The sequence below is a fragment of the Mesoplodon bidens genome (assembly GCF_964165515.1).
Source record: "Mesoplodon bidens genome assembly, chromosome: 7".
NCBI classification, from domain to species: domain Eukaryota; kingdom Metazoa; phylum Chordata; class Mammalia; order Artiodactyla; family Ziphiidae; genus Mesoplodon; species Mesoplodon bidens.
Window position 1 is genome coordinate 42,583,943 of NC_138164.1, and position 15,721 is coordinate 42,599,663.

General features: G+C 47.4%; 1 protein-coding gene and 1 pseudogene across 2 annotated transcripts in view; one reads left to right on the top strand and one right to left on the bottom strand.

Moving 5' to 3' along the window:
* Positions 1-15,721, top strand: part of LOC308620770 (centrosomal protein of 78 kDa-like) — a 1,829,729-nt pseudogene that overhangs the window by 1,292,066 nt on the left and 521,942 nt on the right. The gene's annotated exons all lie outside the window — the stretch shown is intronic.
* Positions 1-15,721, bottom strand: part of LOC308621085 (forkhead-associated domain-containing protein 1-like) — a gene marked incomplete at its 5' end in the record, with an annotated part of 212,550 nt that overhangs the window by 122,400 nt on the left and 74,429 nt on the right. The window contains 4 exons of the mRNA XM_081241257.1: positions 1,921-2,045; positions 13,254-13,449; positions 14,302-14,454; positions 15,485-15,568. Coding sequence (XP_081097383.1) covers positions 1,921-2,045; positions 13,254-13,449; positions 14,302-14,454; positions 15,485-15,568 — 558 coding nt within the window. The remainder of the gene's footprint in view (positions 1-1,920; positions 2,046-13,253; positions 13,450-14,301; positions 14,455-15,484; positions 15,569-15,721) is intronic.

The window sequence follows — 15,721 nt, forward strand, 5'->3', positions numbered from 1 at the left end:
GACAATGCAGATAGTGTTTGCAGCTGCATCTCCCTAAGACCCCAACCAGCCAGCTGGCTGCTGGAAGCCCAAATGACTGCATGGAATGGCCACCAGTCTGAATAGGTTACCCGATCTGAACGACTACAAATAACCATAATAAGCCTCCTTAAAAAATAAATTGGCTTTTAATGCTTGCCATGAGCACCTCTTAGCCCTAGCATTTGTTGGCACTACCCTGAAAACCTCTGAGATTAAAAACAAAACAACTAAAAAACTATAATGGCCCCCAAAGTGACTGTGATAGATAAGAGTGGACATATTTGTCTATGTACCTATGGAGATGAGAATAAAAGAGGGTATCTGAAGATGACAATAAACCGGGCAGATCTGCTGCAAAAAGAACCTGAGATGCTGCTCAGTGTCTTCAGCTACCCTGAGCTGCATCCTCTGTACCTCTCCAGACGCCCCCTCTTTTCCTGAGGGGAGGGTCACTAAGGAAGAGCCTGGGCTACAGGATCCAAGCACACAGTCCCCACCCGGTCTCTGCAGGCTCGCAGACAGACCTCCAGGGACACACCGCTGGTGTGTCTTCAATCATTATTCTGTGACCTTGGGTGAGGTACTTGACCTCCTGAAGCCTTACTTTTTCTTATCTGTTAAATGGGGACAAAAATAGTAACTATGACACAAGGCTGCTACGATGGTTAAATGACATAAGGCATGGAGCCGGCTGAGCTCAACGCCTGGCACACAGTAAGCAGTTCACAGATGTCAGCTATTCTTCCTCCTGCTCTTTCCTTTAATTACTGCCAACCTTGGAGGATTGAGAGTTGGGAGGTTTCCTGCTCTGTGGTGTCAGTGGTGGGATGAGGGCTTGTTGCCAAGGGGAAGGTCAATCTTGGAAGCAGGACCATCAGGACGTGAGATCCAGCTGAGCTCCCCACCTGGAGACAGGCCCTCTACTCCCAACCTCAGAGAAGGAAGATTCGATTTTACCAGGAAGACCAACACGTTTCTGAAGACTCACATCTCTAGACGTGTGAGCAAATGTCTAGAAAAATTGTAGGAGAAAATGCTGGTACAGAGAGGATGGCTTTATTATGTTTTCCAAAAGCTGGTTTAGACTAGCTGCCGCAGCAAGCCACGCTGACCTGAGCTGTCCATTGTCATGTGTCAGTCAAACACCTGATCAAACATCCATTTAGGATACACGGCACCTTCAACCTAACAATCAAATTACTTCTGAAAATCCTGGAAAACACAAACTATGCTCCCTAAGAAAGGAAGGTTTTCTTGGATAATACTCTTTAAATACTGTTTGACAATAATAACTATCATCTATTAAAGTGCTCGCTATGAGCTAGGCACTGGGATAATCACTTTACAAGATGATCTCCTTTAATTTTTCCATCATCATTTTACAGCTGGGAAATGAAGTCCCAGAAAGGTTAGGAGGCTGCCCAAGGTCACAGAGCTTGCAGAGCTGGGATTAGGACACAGGTCTCTGATTCTAGAACTTGTGTCTTCTTAATCATCATGGCTCCCTTCTGCTGCCCTTTATGTGTTCATGTTTTTCAGTTTATAGCAAAAAGCAAGTGTTAGGCAAGCTCATGACATACTGTTGTACATTAGCTTGTTGGATATTTTCTGCAGAATATAACATGTGATGTGAAAAGGAGGGTCTAGAGATTGACCTGGCCAGCATCAGTGCAATGCTATATCATGCTGTACATGATGGGAAGCCGCCTTTCTATTCAAACATTGGATCGCTGGTACGGCCAGGCACCGACCAGTCCATACAGGTGCCAGCCCATCAGGGAGGACCTGGCCTCGAACCAATGATGTATACAGTGGTGCCAGGGCACACGGCTAGTGTCTGTCCTCATGCCCACCCTCCCCACGTGTCAGTCAATGCAGAGACAAAGTTTCTTTGGTTACCGTTCCGATCTCTACTCTTGAAAAAGTTGGCAAGTCAGGTTTTACATCCAATATTTTCCGAACATTTTTTTCCATCCCGAGGGTCTTTAAGTCTAGAAATGATCCATCCATGTGGTCCTTGTGATCTATAAAAGAAAAAGTTTACACTCAAAAGAAAGGCTCAGGAAGAAGTTACTACATGTAAAAGTCACAGCTGCTATTTACTGGACCCTTACCACAGGCCAGTACTAATTAGCTCACCATCCTCCGTTGGCAGGTGAGGCATCGAGGCCCAGAGAGGTGAAATGACTTGTCCAAGGCCACACAGCTCATGTGAGGTTGCAGCCTCCCAGGGCGGGGGCACTGAGGGGGAACCTTCGGCCACAGGTGTGAGGATGGACTTGAACCCAGGCTTCTGTGTCCTAGCACAGGGCTCCACCCAACAGCAAGCTTGGTTTCTTGAAAGCCCTATTCCCTCTAAACAGGGTATTTATCCTGGGAAGTTCCCCAAGGTTGGTCCTTGCACAGCATCCATCTATGAAAGAGTCCCAGGGGAGGGGCCATCATTCACCTGGAGTGATCACTGCTTGGCTGAGGCCCCACTGGGCGTGGGCACGCGTGGGTGTGCAGAGTTGGAGGGGATGGCATGTCAGAATGGAAGAGGTGGTTGGGTGAATGTTGCCTCCCCCCCAAAGATGTCTGGGTCCTAATCCTTAGAGCCTATGAACATTACCTGACAGGGCAGAAGGACCTTTGCAGATGTGATGAAGGTAAGGATCTTGAGATGCGGGCTTATCCTGGATTAGCTGGGGGGACCGAACAATAGGCGCATGGGTTCTTACAAGAAGCAGACACAGGGAGTCTGACTACAGACAGAGACGGTGTTGTGACAGAAGCAGAGAGTTGAAGGTGCTCCTCTGCCGTGAGCCAAGGAAAGCGGGGAATTTTTATTTCCTCGAAAAGGCAAGGAAACGGATTCTTTCCTAGAGCCTCCAGAAGGAACCAGCCCCTTGCCTTTACCTTAGCGAAACTGATTTTGGACCTTTGGCCTCCAGAACTGTAAAAGAATAAATATGAGTGGTGTTAAGCCCCTAAGTTTGTGGTAATTTGTTAGAACAGCCATAGGAAACTAATATGGGGGGTGAAGGCAGGAGGTAGGATGAGAGGTAGGGAAATGCAGTGCATGTTCTGGAAGAGCTTAATTGGGTTAGAGCAGATGATGGGGGAGGGGAGGAGTAGAGGGAAGAGTCGGGATGGAAAGCTGAGCTCAGTTTGTGGCCAGCCTAGAACAGTAGCCTAAAGAGTATAAACTTGATTTAAACATCACTGAAATGTCACGAGTGTGACCTGTGTGCCCGGCCCTCTGCCAAGCAATCAACGCATCACCCCACTGTACTGTCCCGCCATCGCCTCCTTTTACACACGAGGCGGTCGGGCTCTGAGACCTGTGGCTGCTGGACGCCACACAGCTGGCAAATGGCTGAGCCAGGGCTTGGGATCACAGTGGTGTGACTCCAGGGTCTGAGTCACTGCTATTTCAGCTTCTGATGGAGCAGTGAGCTGGCTTAATGAAGGGTGATTTTTTTTTTCAGAAAAATAACCGGGATGTATTAGAGACGAAGGAGCCAGCAGCATTTCTCAACTGCAGCATCTCGACGTGTTGGGCTGGACAGTCCTTGTTGTGGGAGCCGTCCTGGGCACCGTAGGACGTTTAGCAGCATCCCTGGCCTCCACCTACTGGCTGCCATGAGCATCACCCACCCAAGCTGTAATTATCAAAGATGAGAGGGTTTCAAGAAAGCAAACCGAGAGGGTTGGGTAGGCCAGGGAGAACATGGTGGGGGGAGGAAGCTGGGGCTTCAGTGCAGGGGGGCCACGTCAGTTGCCAAAGAGGCAAAGACAATGTGGGAAGTTGGTGGTGAGCACACAGGGTGTAATGCACTTCAAGGTCTTAGTGGGACAGGAGTACAAGCAGTAGAAAAGGAGCTGAAGAAGAAGTGGTCCCAGTGAAGATACACCAGCTTGAAGTGCATGTTTGATGATGAAGGAGAAAGATGGAGTGGGAGGCTGTAGACGCTGAAGAAGGAGGTCGTGATTCAGGAGCTTGTGCACAAGGTCGTCTGGGAGGGAGAGAGAAGGGGAGACTCAGGGAGGGAAGAGCTGCATTTGGAAAGAGAATGTAGTGAGGGAAGATGGAGGGAAAGGAGGAAAGGTGGGTGCGGAGAGAGACAGGAGGGGAGCTGAATAGGCTCGTGCCTGGGCCCTTGACCTCTGACATTGCCACTTGTTGAGAATTTCCAGCTTGGACGAGTGAGAATAATAATATTATAATAATAGCTATTCAGTATTAACCACTTGCCGTGTGCCTGGCACCATGCCAGAAGTTTAACACGTGATATTTTCTGATCATTACAAACAGCCCAGCAAGGAAATGTGTTTGCATTTATAGGTGAGACACAGACGCCCAGCAAGGTTAAGCTATGGAGCTGGTAAGCAGTAGGATCAGAATTCAGACCTAGGTCTCTCATTCTCTTTTCAGAGAGACTAGAGGCTGGAGAGTGAAGGGCTGGGCTGGCTGATGTGAAGGGTGCGTGAGGAGAGGGGCGCTGGGCGGATCCCGAGATGGCAGAGATGGGTGATGCGGACTTGGGCTGTTGGAAAGAGGGATTTTCTTCTTTGGGAGAAGAAGCAATTCTTGATTATAGTTCTGGATACAAAAGTTACACATGCCTGTTACACAAATCCAAACAGGGCAGAAACCCATAAAGTGGAAAGTGTCCCCCCGCTGTATCCTCAGTGGCCGGCACACAGTAGGGCTGCAATAAATAGTTGTTGAACGACTGAGTGAAAGTCATGGCTCATGCAGTCTCATCATGCTGGGATAATACTCTCAACACTTTTATGTCTTTTCCTCCAGATTTCTCCTGTGGTCGGATATTGGCATTTGAAAAAAAAAAAAGAAAATAAAGGGGAGAACACTGTGCATATTGTATTACAACTTTCTTTTTTTTCACATAAAAATACTGCGTATCTTGGATATCTGAGAAAGAGCGATTTTCTATGTATGCAGGGAATCCTTTTATTTGCAACAAAATCTTGCAGACATAGACACAATCAACTGAGCTTGCAAAGATCAATGTAAAAAGTCCTTTCTTTCCCTTATCAAAAGAAGCTGAGAAACCAGGCAGGAGGAGAGGGGAGCTGACTTTTAAGGTCCTCCTTACATGTTTCCTGTCTTCCAGTGGGACCACACAGTAATCCTTCACCAATCAGTTTTTTTTTTTTTAGGTCACAGCTTTTTAATTTTTTAATTGAGATATAGTCAATGTAAAATATTGTATGTTTCAGGTGTACAACATAGTGATTCACAATTTTTAGAGGTTATATTCCATTTATAGTTATTATAAAATATTGGCTATGGGCTTCCCTGGTGGCGCAGTGGTTGAGAGTCTGCCTGCTAATGCAGGGGACATGGGTTCGGGCCCTGGTCTGGGAGGATCCCAAATGCCGCAGAGCGACTAGGCCTGTGAGCCACAACTACTGAGCCTGCGCGTCTGGAGCCTGTGCTTCACAACGAGAGAGGCCGCGATAGTGAGAGGCCAGCGCACCACAATGAGGAGTGGCCCCCGCTTGCCACAAATAGAGAAAGCCCTCGCACAGAAACGAAGACCCAAGACAGCCAAAAAAAAAAATAAATAAACAAATGTGGGGTTTAAAAAAAAAGAAAAAAAATTAGGAAAAAGTGAAATTAAAAAAAATATATTGGCTATATTCCCTGTGCTGTAAAATATATCATTGTAGCTTATTTATTTTATACATAGTAGTTTGTACCTCTTTTTTTAAAATTGGAGTATAGCTGCTTTACGATGTTGTGTTAGTTTCAACTGTACAGCAATGTGAATCAGCTCTATGTATTCATATATCCCCTCTTTTTTGAATTTCCTTCCCATTCTGGTCACAAAAGGATGGAACGCTTCATGAATTTCCGTGTCATCCTTGCACAGGGGCCATGTTAATCTTCTCTGTATTGTTCCAATTTTAGTATATGTGCTGCTGAAGTGAGCACGGTAGTTTGTTCCTCTTATTTCCCTACCTCTAACTTGTCCCTCCCCCTTTCCCACTCCCCACTGGTAACCACTAGTTTGTTTTCTATATCTGTGAGTCTATTTCTTTTTTTCTTATATTCAGTAGTTTTATTTTTTAGATTCCACATAAAAGTCATATCATACAGTATTTGTCTTTCTCTGTCTGACTTATTTCACTAAGCATAGTACCCTCCAAGTCCATCCATGTTGCTGCAAATGGCAAAATTGCATTCTTTTTTATGGCTGTGTAGTATTCCACTGCATATATAGATATAGATATAGATATAGATATTGATATATCACATCTATTTTTGGGGGGTGGCCACACCATGCAGCTTGTGGGATCTTAGTTCTCCAACCAGGGACTGAACCTGGGCCGTAGCAGTGAAAGCGTCAACTCCTATCCACTGGACCGCCAGGGAATTCCCTACTGCATCTTCTTTATCCACTCATCTGTTGATGGGCACTTAGGTTGCTTTTATGTCTTGGCTATCGTATATAATGCTGCTATGAACATTGGGGTGCATGTATCTTTTTGAATTAGTGGTTTTCATTTTAGGGGAATAAATACCCAGGAGTGGAATTGCTGGATCATATGATAGTTCTATTTTTAGTGTTTTGAGAAACCTTCAAACTGTTTTCCGTAGTGGCCACACCAATTTACATTTCCACCAACAGTGTACAAGGGTTCCCTTTTCTCCATATCCTTGCCAACAGTTGTTATTTGTGTTCTTTTTGGTGACGGCCATTCTGACAGGTGTTAGGTGATATCTTAACCAATCAGATCTTTAGTAGTGACCCCAATCTCCTGGGCTGCTCATGACATGATCCAACAATAGTTACTCAACCTGGATTTCCCTGAGGGATTTATTCCAGGATTTTACAGACCTAGCTCGTTACGTGTGTTTTATCCCTTAGGACAATATTTTAAAAGGCAGGTAGTATGGTGGTTCAGAGCAGGGGCTTTGAGGTCACAGGGACCTGGATGGAGTCCCAGCTTTACCACTCGGCAGCTAGGAAATGCAGCCCATTGTCAAGAGCTGAGGAAGAAGGCCTGGGAAGAGAACTGAGTGCTCACGGCTAAGAAAATCTGACTAGCTGTCAAATAGAGATGCGGCAGGGGTCACAGGTAAAGGCACCTCGGCGTGAGTAAATCAAGCTGCCCTGCCTGTGCGCATACCCATCTGCTTGCCATCCACATTTAGTTCACATTCAATCAACAAGTATTCAAGGCTGATGCGGATGGCAGCTACCATTTACTAAGGCTTATGTGTGACCCCATGATTTGGGTACCACGTCGTTTAATCCTCACAACTACCTGGTGAGATCTTAACCCCATTTTATAACCAAGTAAACAGAGGCACACAGAAGTCGAGACTTGCTCACACAATGAGTAAGCGCACACTTGAGAGTCACACCTTAGCAGCTGGTCTCCAAAGCCTGAACTCAGAATTATTCGCTCTAATGCAAATGGGGCTTTGCTGGGGCGAGGCCCGCGGTGCGCATCAGACACCCTTCACTCCAGGGAATGAAACTCTCAGGTTTGTCTCTGTTCAAGTTAACGACAGAACCTGTCCTCTAGGAACTGGGCATGTACCTGGTACCCCTCTGGATCTTCAGAGGGCATGTGGGGTCACAGAAAAAGCACAAGTGCTAGGGTCACAACGACCTCAGTTTGAGTCCTGACCCTACCATGTACCCGCTGTGTGACTTTGAGCAAGTTCCTTAATGTTATTGATACTCAGTTTCCTTACTTGCAAAATAAAGACGACAATAGTACCTGGCTCATTGGGCTGTTGGAAGATGAAAGTACACAGTACATGTAAAACAACTAACACAGTGACAAGTACCGAGGAGGAATTAAACAAACCATGGTTCCTACCCTCCTCTTAGGAACTGTGAACACACAAGGCTCTTAGGACTGCTTGTGTATGGTGATGAGTGACTGGGGGATCCCCTGCTGGCCTCAGTAATGGGAAGTACCTTGAATCACTTATCATGGTGGTCTAACACACAAAAAGTTTTTGAGCCAGCTTCTTCTTTTTTTTTTTTTTTTTTAGCGGTACGTGGGCCTCTCACTGTTGTGGCCTCTCCTGTTGTGGAGCACAGGCTCCGGACGCGCAGGCTCAGCAGCCATGGCTCACGGGCCCAGCCGCTCCGCGGCATGTGGGATCTTCCCGGACCGGGGCACGAACCCGTGTCCCCTGCATCAGCAGGCGGACTCTCAACCACTGCGCCACCAGGGAAGCCCCTGATGGCTTAATTTTGCAACCCATGTTTCTTTACGGTAATGTAAGACTAGATTTAGAGACAGAGGCTTCAGTGACTCCTAAAGCCTGGGGAGGGGACAGTGCACACATTGCTTGGCCCCGCTATTACTAGGATAGAGATCATGACCTTTCCTTGTTTTAGTTCTGATTTTGAAGAACAGCTAGAACTGTGGGCCACATCTCTCTTGGTTTCACGCACACTCAGACTCTGCCATGATTACAACAACAGTAATACAGTGGGTGGGGAGGGTCTGGGTTGCCGGGAGAAATGCAACGCCCCTCTTCTCTATGCTCTCTGTGAGGGGCAGGCACTTACAGAAAAGTTAATCTTGATTTTGCCTCTCTTTTTTTTCTTAAACCCCACATTTGTTTATTTATTTATTTTTTGGGCTGTCTTGGGTCTTCGTTTCTGTGAGAGGGCTTCATCTAGTTGCAGCGAGCAGGGGCCACTCTTCATCGCGGTGCGCGGGCCTCTCACTATCGCAGCGTCTCTTGTTGTGGAGCACAGGCTCCAGACGCGCAGGCTCAGTAGTTGTGGCTTACGGGCCTAGCTGCTCCGCGGCATGTGGGATCCTCCCAGACCAGGGCTCAAACCCGTGTCCCCTGCATTAGCAGGCAGACTCCCAACCACTGTGCCACCAGGGAAGCCTTGCCTTTCTTTTTAAACACATTTAAAAGAAATTCGCACCACCTTCTGGATTACCTTAGACATATCCTGGCTGGGGTTGTTTAATCACCAGAGTTGAAAATCACTCCTCTATTCTCATTCATTATTGCAAGAATGTCAAGTTTGTGCAGCCTCCCTGGAGAGCACTTTGGCAAGAAGGATCAACGATAAATGTTGGAGTTTCCCAGGTGTGGCCCTGGGCTCTCCCTTCTCATTCAATACTTTCTTCCTAGTGATACCATTCACACGTATGGCTTTAATCACCATCCATCCATCCACCCGTCCATCCATCCCATCTGACTAAGCACCCGCTATGTGGCACATGTTCTTCTGGGTTCCGGGGCCACATCACTGATATGGTTGGATAACCAGGGTGACAGCTGCGTCCTTGGCACCTCACTTTGGATGTCTACAGGCACCTCACACTCATCTTCCCTCTCAAACCCGGTCCTCCTGTGGCATTCCTTACTCTGGATTTTAGTGAAGGAACCACATCTGTACTTTTAACACAAGCCAGAAACCTGGAGATCTGTAGCCCCCTTTCTCTCCATCACTTCCCTTCTAGCCATATCTAACTCCATCACTGAGGCCTGTTGATTCATCTCTTAAATGCCCCTGGAATCTTCTCTCTTGCTCCGTCCCCTCCATTGCCACAGTGAGGGCCACCATCGTGTCTTGTGACAGCCTCCTAACTGCTCTCCCGGGGTTCTGTGCTGGCCACCTTCCTGTACATTTTCCACTCGTGGCCAAGATGACTGTCTCCAAATGCAAGCCTGTTCCATCAGTTTCTTCCTTAAAACCTTTCGTGGGCTTCTCTCTGCTCTCAGGTTAAAGCAGAGCTTCTTACCAGGGCTCTGCAAGCCCCTGGCCACACCATGATACAGCCCCTGTGGACCTCCTTCACCAGTCCCTGCCCTCCGCCTCCATTTCTTTAAGCCCCTTGAGTTCTCCATGCTTCCTTCGATCCCACCACGCTGCTCCCTCCACCCAGAATGCCCTCCCCTCCCCTCTTTGGCAAATAACTCCTATGCACCCTGCAGTTGCCCTGCCGTCCCTGACCAGGTCAGAGCCCTGCACTTCTTCAAAGCAACTGTCATGATTAAAGTTTTACATGTGAGTGATTTTTCAGTTAAGGCCCCACCCTATTCCTCCCTGAGACCCTAAGATCTACAAGCGCAGGGAGAGTGCCTGTTAGTTCCCCAATATTTTATAATGAAAGATTTCAAATGTACAGCGAACAGGGAGGAATTTTACAGCCAACATCCATAAACCCCATAACCTGGATTCTACCTGTTTCTGACCCCATTATATTTCCATCCTGCACTGTGCCTGGTATCTAGGAGGCCTGCGATAAATCTTTGTTGAATGAAAGTGGTTCATATCCTTCCACATCTAGGATGATAAAGATAAGATGAACAGGTATGTGTGAATAATATTTATGTCAGACTCATCTATTAAGTGTGAAAAACTGGAAGCAACTTAAATGCCCATGATAGAGGACTGGCTAAATAAATTACGGTATATCCTTCAGAATGGGGTTCCTTGCCATCAGTGACAGCGATGATGTAGATCTGTGTGTATTGACATTGAAGGATGCTCCAGATGTACTGTTAGGAATGAAACTAAAGGAAATTGGGTATAATATGACATTATTCTTTTGTAAAGTTAAAAAATCAATACACGTGGATAGGTAGTGCCTATTTTATGCCAGGTACTATTCTGAATACTTTACATATATCAATGCATTTTAATCCTCACAAAAATCCTACGGGGTGAGTATTCCCTATTATCCCCATTTTACAGGTAAAGAAACAGGCACAGAGAGGGGAAGTAACTTGCCTAGAATCACACAGCTCTTTCCATGGGAAAATGCCCTGGAAGTTCCACACAAAATATGATAGTAGTGACGATACCAAACACTAGCGAGGATGTGAAGCAACAGAAACTCTCATTCATTGTTGGCGAGAACGCAAAACAGCCACTTTGGAAAAGAGTTTTGTGGTTTTCTTAAAAACTAAACGTACTCTACGGACTTCCCTGGTGGCGTAGTGGTTAAGAATCCGCCTACCAATGCAAGGGACACAGGTTCAAGCCCTGGTCTGGGAAGATCCCGCATGCCGCAGAGCAACTAAGCCTGTGTGACACAACTATTGAGCCTGTGCTCTAGAGCCTGTGAGCCCCAACTACTGAGCCTGCGTGCCAAACTACTGAAGCCTGCGCACCTAGAGACCATGCAACGCAACAAGAGAAGCCACTGCAATGAGAAGCCCGTGCACCACAAGGAAGAGTAGCCCCCGCTTGCGGCAACTAGAGAAAGCCCGTGCGCAGCAATGAAGACCCAACGCAGCCAAAAATAAATAAAATAAAATAAATTAAAATTAAAAAAAACACCTAAATGTACTCTAACCACACGATTCAGCAACCGCGCCCTTGGTATTTACTCAAAGGAGTTGAAAACATGTCCACACAAAACTCTGCACGTGGACGTTTATGGCAGCTTTATTCATAACTGCCAAAACTTGGAAGCCACCAGGATGTCCTTCAGTAGGTGAATGGATAATGGAATATTATTGGGCACTTAAAAAGAAAAAAAGAGCTATCAAGCCATGCAGAGACTTGGAGGAAACGGAAATGCATATTACTAAATAAAAGAAACTAATCTGAAAAGTTGTATGATTCCAACTACATGATATCCTGGAAAAGGCAAAAACTAGGGCGATGGTAAAAAGATCTGTGGTTGCCAGGGGCTGCGCGGGGGCTGGGAGGGAGCACAGAGGATTTTCAGGGCAGTGAAACTATTCTTTTTTTTGGTGGGGGGGATAGGTTCTTTTATTTGAAATAAAAATGTCCAGTTTTGAAAAGAAAAGAAGGTTTCTTAAAAACATAAGTCCTCAAACCACAGGTTTCCCCATGACGAGTTGAATTCCTGAACACTGCAGAGGGATTACTGGAGATGTTGATTACTTAAGGCACTAATAGGAGGGCACTGAAGAACAGCAGGGCCAGGGTTCAATCAGACAAATGTGCGCTGCCCTCGAGGAATTGCATAGGCTGGCTTTGAAGTTGGCTTCTCCTTTGCTTCTTTTTATTTTGTTAAACTTGTAGCTTTACTTTCCTCAATTTCTAGAATATCAGTTTCTAGATATTTGGGTTTATGGGTTATCATCATTTTGCTTTATTACCACGTCCCTGATCTGTAACTTCACCCACCCCACTTCCCCTCTATGGACTGCACAGGTGGCTTTTAATGAATTCTCTGTACTTTCTGTTACTGTGTAGTTACAGAGTGACCTGAGAAGTGAAACTCATAAATCGAGTTGACCTAATACCAGGGCTTTGTGCACAGAATCCACCAATCTGCTCAGAGATGGCCTGATCTGAACCACATCCCCCACCATGCTCCCTGGCTTCTGCTTAGGGCAGTAGATTTGGGATCAAAGGCACCTTCAGGACTGGACCATCTTCCCGGTGGAGCATCGTGATTTACAGGGCCTCTGGGTCCTCCCCGGGGTGGGCCTCATTATTGGTGGACCTGCTGGTCTCAGGACTTAATGAAGCTCAGGTTGTTGATGTCTCATCGCAGAAAGAATTCAGTGAGAGACAAAGTGATAGGTAAGACGTGGACTTATTTAGAGAGAAACACACTCCACAGACAGAGCGTGGGCCATCTCAGAAGGCGAGAAAGGCCAGGGCAGTGAAACGATTCTGTATGATATTATAATGGTGGATACATGTCATCACACATTTGTCCAAGCCCAAACCCATAGGATGTACAACACCAAGAGTGACCCCTACACAGCACTGTAAATCAACTACACTCCAATAAAATTAAAATGAAAAAGAGTGAACCCTAATATAAACCATGGACTTGGGGTGATTAGGATGGGTCAATGTAGGTTCATCAGTCCTGACAACTGTACCTCTCTGGTGCTGATGCTGATACATGGGGGAGGCTGTGTATGAGTGGGGACAGGGGGTACCTGGGAAATCTCTGTATCATCCTCTCAATTTTGCCATGAACATAAAGCTGCTCTGAAAACCGTCTCTGCTCTCTCTATGTATATATAGGGTTACTTCTGAGAGAGAAGATTGAGCGTAATTTCGATTTTTCCTGTTGACTCTGTCACGCCTCCTTTTTCTCCAGTAATCACGTCGCACTTGTGTACTTGTTTCCAGGAACACTGCTTCTCAAGTGGTGAAGCAAAGTGAAGTCTGGAGAAGGGAACACTTGGCCACATACCTAAGAAGCCTCCCTCAACAGATGTCCCATCGTGATCAGATTCAACGCAATAGTTCAGTCATGTAACTATGTGAGAAAAGAGTTTCAATCACCTTTGTCGGAGCTGCAGAACTGGATCCCCACCTCGTGGAGGAGATGCTCCGTTTCCTCCAGCCAGGACAGTGACAGGCGCAAGATGTCCAGCGCCACCTTCTGGAGCCCTGAGACAGGTGGGCTGACCTGCAGGTGCTGCAGGAGGTCGACCTCCTTCTTCAGGTCATTGCTACAGCAAGACATTGTCATGCATGCCTGGAAAGAGATGAGGTCGTGAGGAGCCCGGGCACCATCGCCAGAAATACCACCTGATGGCTGTGACCCGCACAGAGCAGTGTTCTTGACGGGCCCGTGAAGCAGGCAGGGCCGTATGTTGGCCGCCCTGTGACGGCCCAGTTCTACTTCCCTTTTTGGGGGGCGGAAGGAAGGAGGCAGCTTTTATTTCACGTGCACTCTAATTGGGACTCTGGATGGTCAAAGAGACCCTTTGTTTAGGTATAGGCAATTCCAAAGCCAAATTGCCAAGGACGATTTGGCTGAAAGGGGAAGCAAATTTGGTTACAGAATTCCTGCTGAGATCAACACACAAGCTGGTCATAAAGTGCGGTTTCCTGATTTGAAAGAGTGCTGACAAGCCAACATTTGCCCAGACTCCCCAGATAGCAGCTGCATATTTCCAGAGAAAGCAGAAGCAGCTGCCTGATGTGATAAGCTGGATCCCTGCATGGGAGCCATGAAGTGGGGGCTCTGCCAGACCCTCTGGTCCAATAAGGGTAAGAGCAGCCTTCCACTGCTGGGACAGAAAAGAAAACTGCAAATAAAGAGCAGAATGTTTCTTTGGTTTCTCTGGAAATAACACGGGGCTGTTTTTTTTTCCCCCGGGGTCTGGGGCCTCCCAAAGGCAGTACTTGGAGTGTGTCGGGCAGCTTCTCCTTGGCCACACCAAGTTCACCTGGGAGGCATTTCTGGAGGTCCTTTGTTTTCTGATCTCAAACAGATTTCTCCAACAAGAGAAAAGGTGGACTAAAAGCAGAGCTGGACAATTTCCTGAACAAGGAGCACAAAAATGAGACACAGGGGACATTTGAGGAATGGAGAAGGGGGCACCTGGCAACGGTCTAAGGATGTCTTCAGCTTCTTGATGTTCTGGGTGATTTCCTCCTCTTTGCAGCTGCTGAGCTGGGTCTCCTTCTGCAGGGTCTGCTTTTTCTGCCAAACGTTGATATTGTCCTCTGTGACCCTGCTGCTCTTCTCTAGTAACTGGTGAGAAAAAGAAAAAAAAAAAGATTTAAAATGCAGGGTGGGGCTTCCCTGGTGGCGCGGTGGTTGGGAGTCTGCCTGCCGATGCAGGGGATGCGGGTTCAAGCCCTGGTCGGGGAAGATCCCACATGCCGCGGAGCAACTGGGCCTGTGAGCCACAACTACTGAGCCTGCGCGTCTGGAGCCTGTGCTCCGCAACAAGAGAGGCCGCGATAGTGAGGCCCGCGCACCGCGATGAAGGGTGGCCCCTGCTCGCCGCAACTGGAGAAAGCCCTCGCACAGAAACGAAGACCCAACCCAGCAAAAATAAATAAATTAATTAATTAAAATGCAGGGTGGCTCTGCGGGGAGGGGACCTGGAGGGCTTCAGCTTAAGCTCAGAGGAGGGAGGTCCTGGCGTGTTTTGGGGATGGCTCTGGAGGGTGGATATTGGCTCTGTCACCGGGGCATGTTTCCCAGGATCAGAGATGGTTTTTTAAGAGCCAAAGGCCTGTCATGTGGCCACAAGTGTGTTCTAGATTCTTCTGCATTCTGGGAGGGATTCATCACGCTGAGCCTGATGCTGTGGGCTCCTAAAAAGGAGGTCGTCCGAGAGAAGCCCGTGGTGTGATCTTGTGACCCGCGCGCTGACACCCAGGATTGGAGAGGATAAACGGAAGGATAATAAGGCATCGTTACAGCCAGAGGCCCACCCTCACTGCCATCTGCCACTTCAGGAGGAACGAGCGAGCGAGGACGCACCGTCCATGCTGAGGCCGCCCCTTTCCTCGCGGGGCTAACGGAGGTTCACCGTGCGGGTCTGCCGACCAGACACAGTCCTGGGTGGTTTAATTTGATTTTCACAGAAACACTGCAAGGGAGTTTAACTGGCTTTTACTTTAAAAGCCAGGAAATCCCAGAAAATCAAAACAAATTTCATGGTGTAGCAACAGTGTGAAAAATATGTGCCACCAACAAAAAACAGGAACATATGCTCCCAGTGTCTGGAGCCCCGGGTCCCTGAAGGAGAAAGTGGGGAAGAGAGACGAGCCGTCTGATTGGAGACAGGTTTGTCCTGGAATGGTTTCACGCGTCCGCAAGTGGCCTTGAGGACCTGACCTCTGAAAAGCTCCAGCTGCAGCACAAAGAAAGGGAAGGGGATGAGGTGAGTGGCGCAGCTGCAGCTGCAAGGCTAGGGGAGGCACCTCCATCGCTGGGTCTGGGAGAAATCGGTGAGAAGGCTCTGCACGCCTTTAGTGGTCATTATGGGTAATTAACACCTTCACCT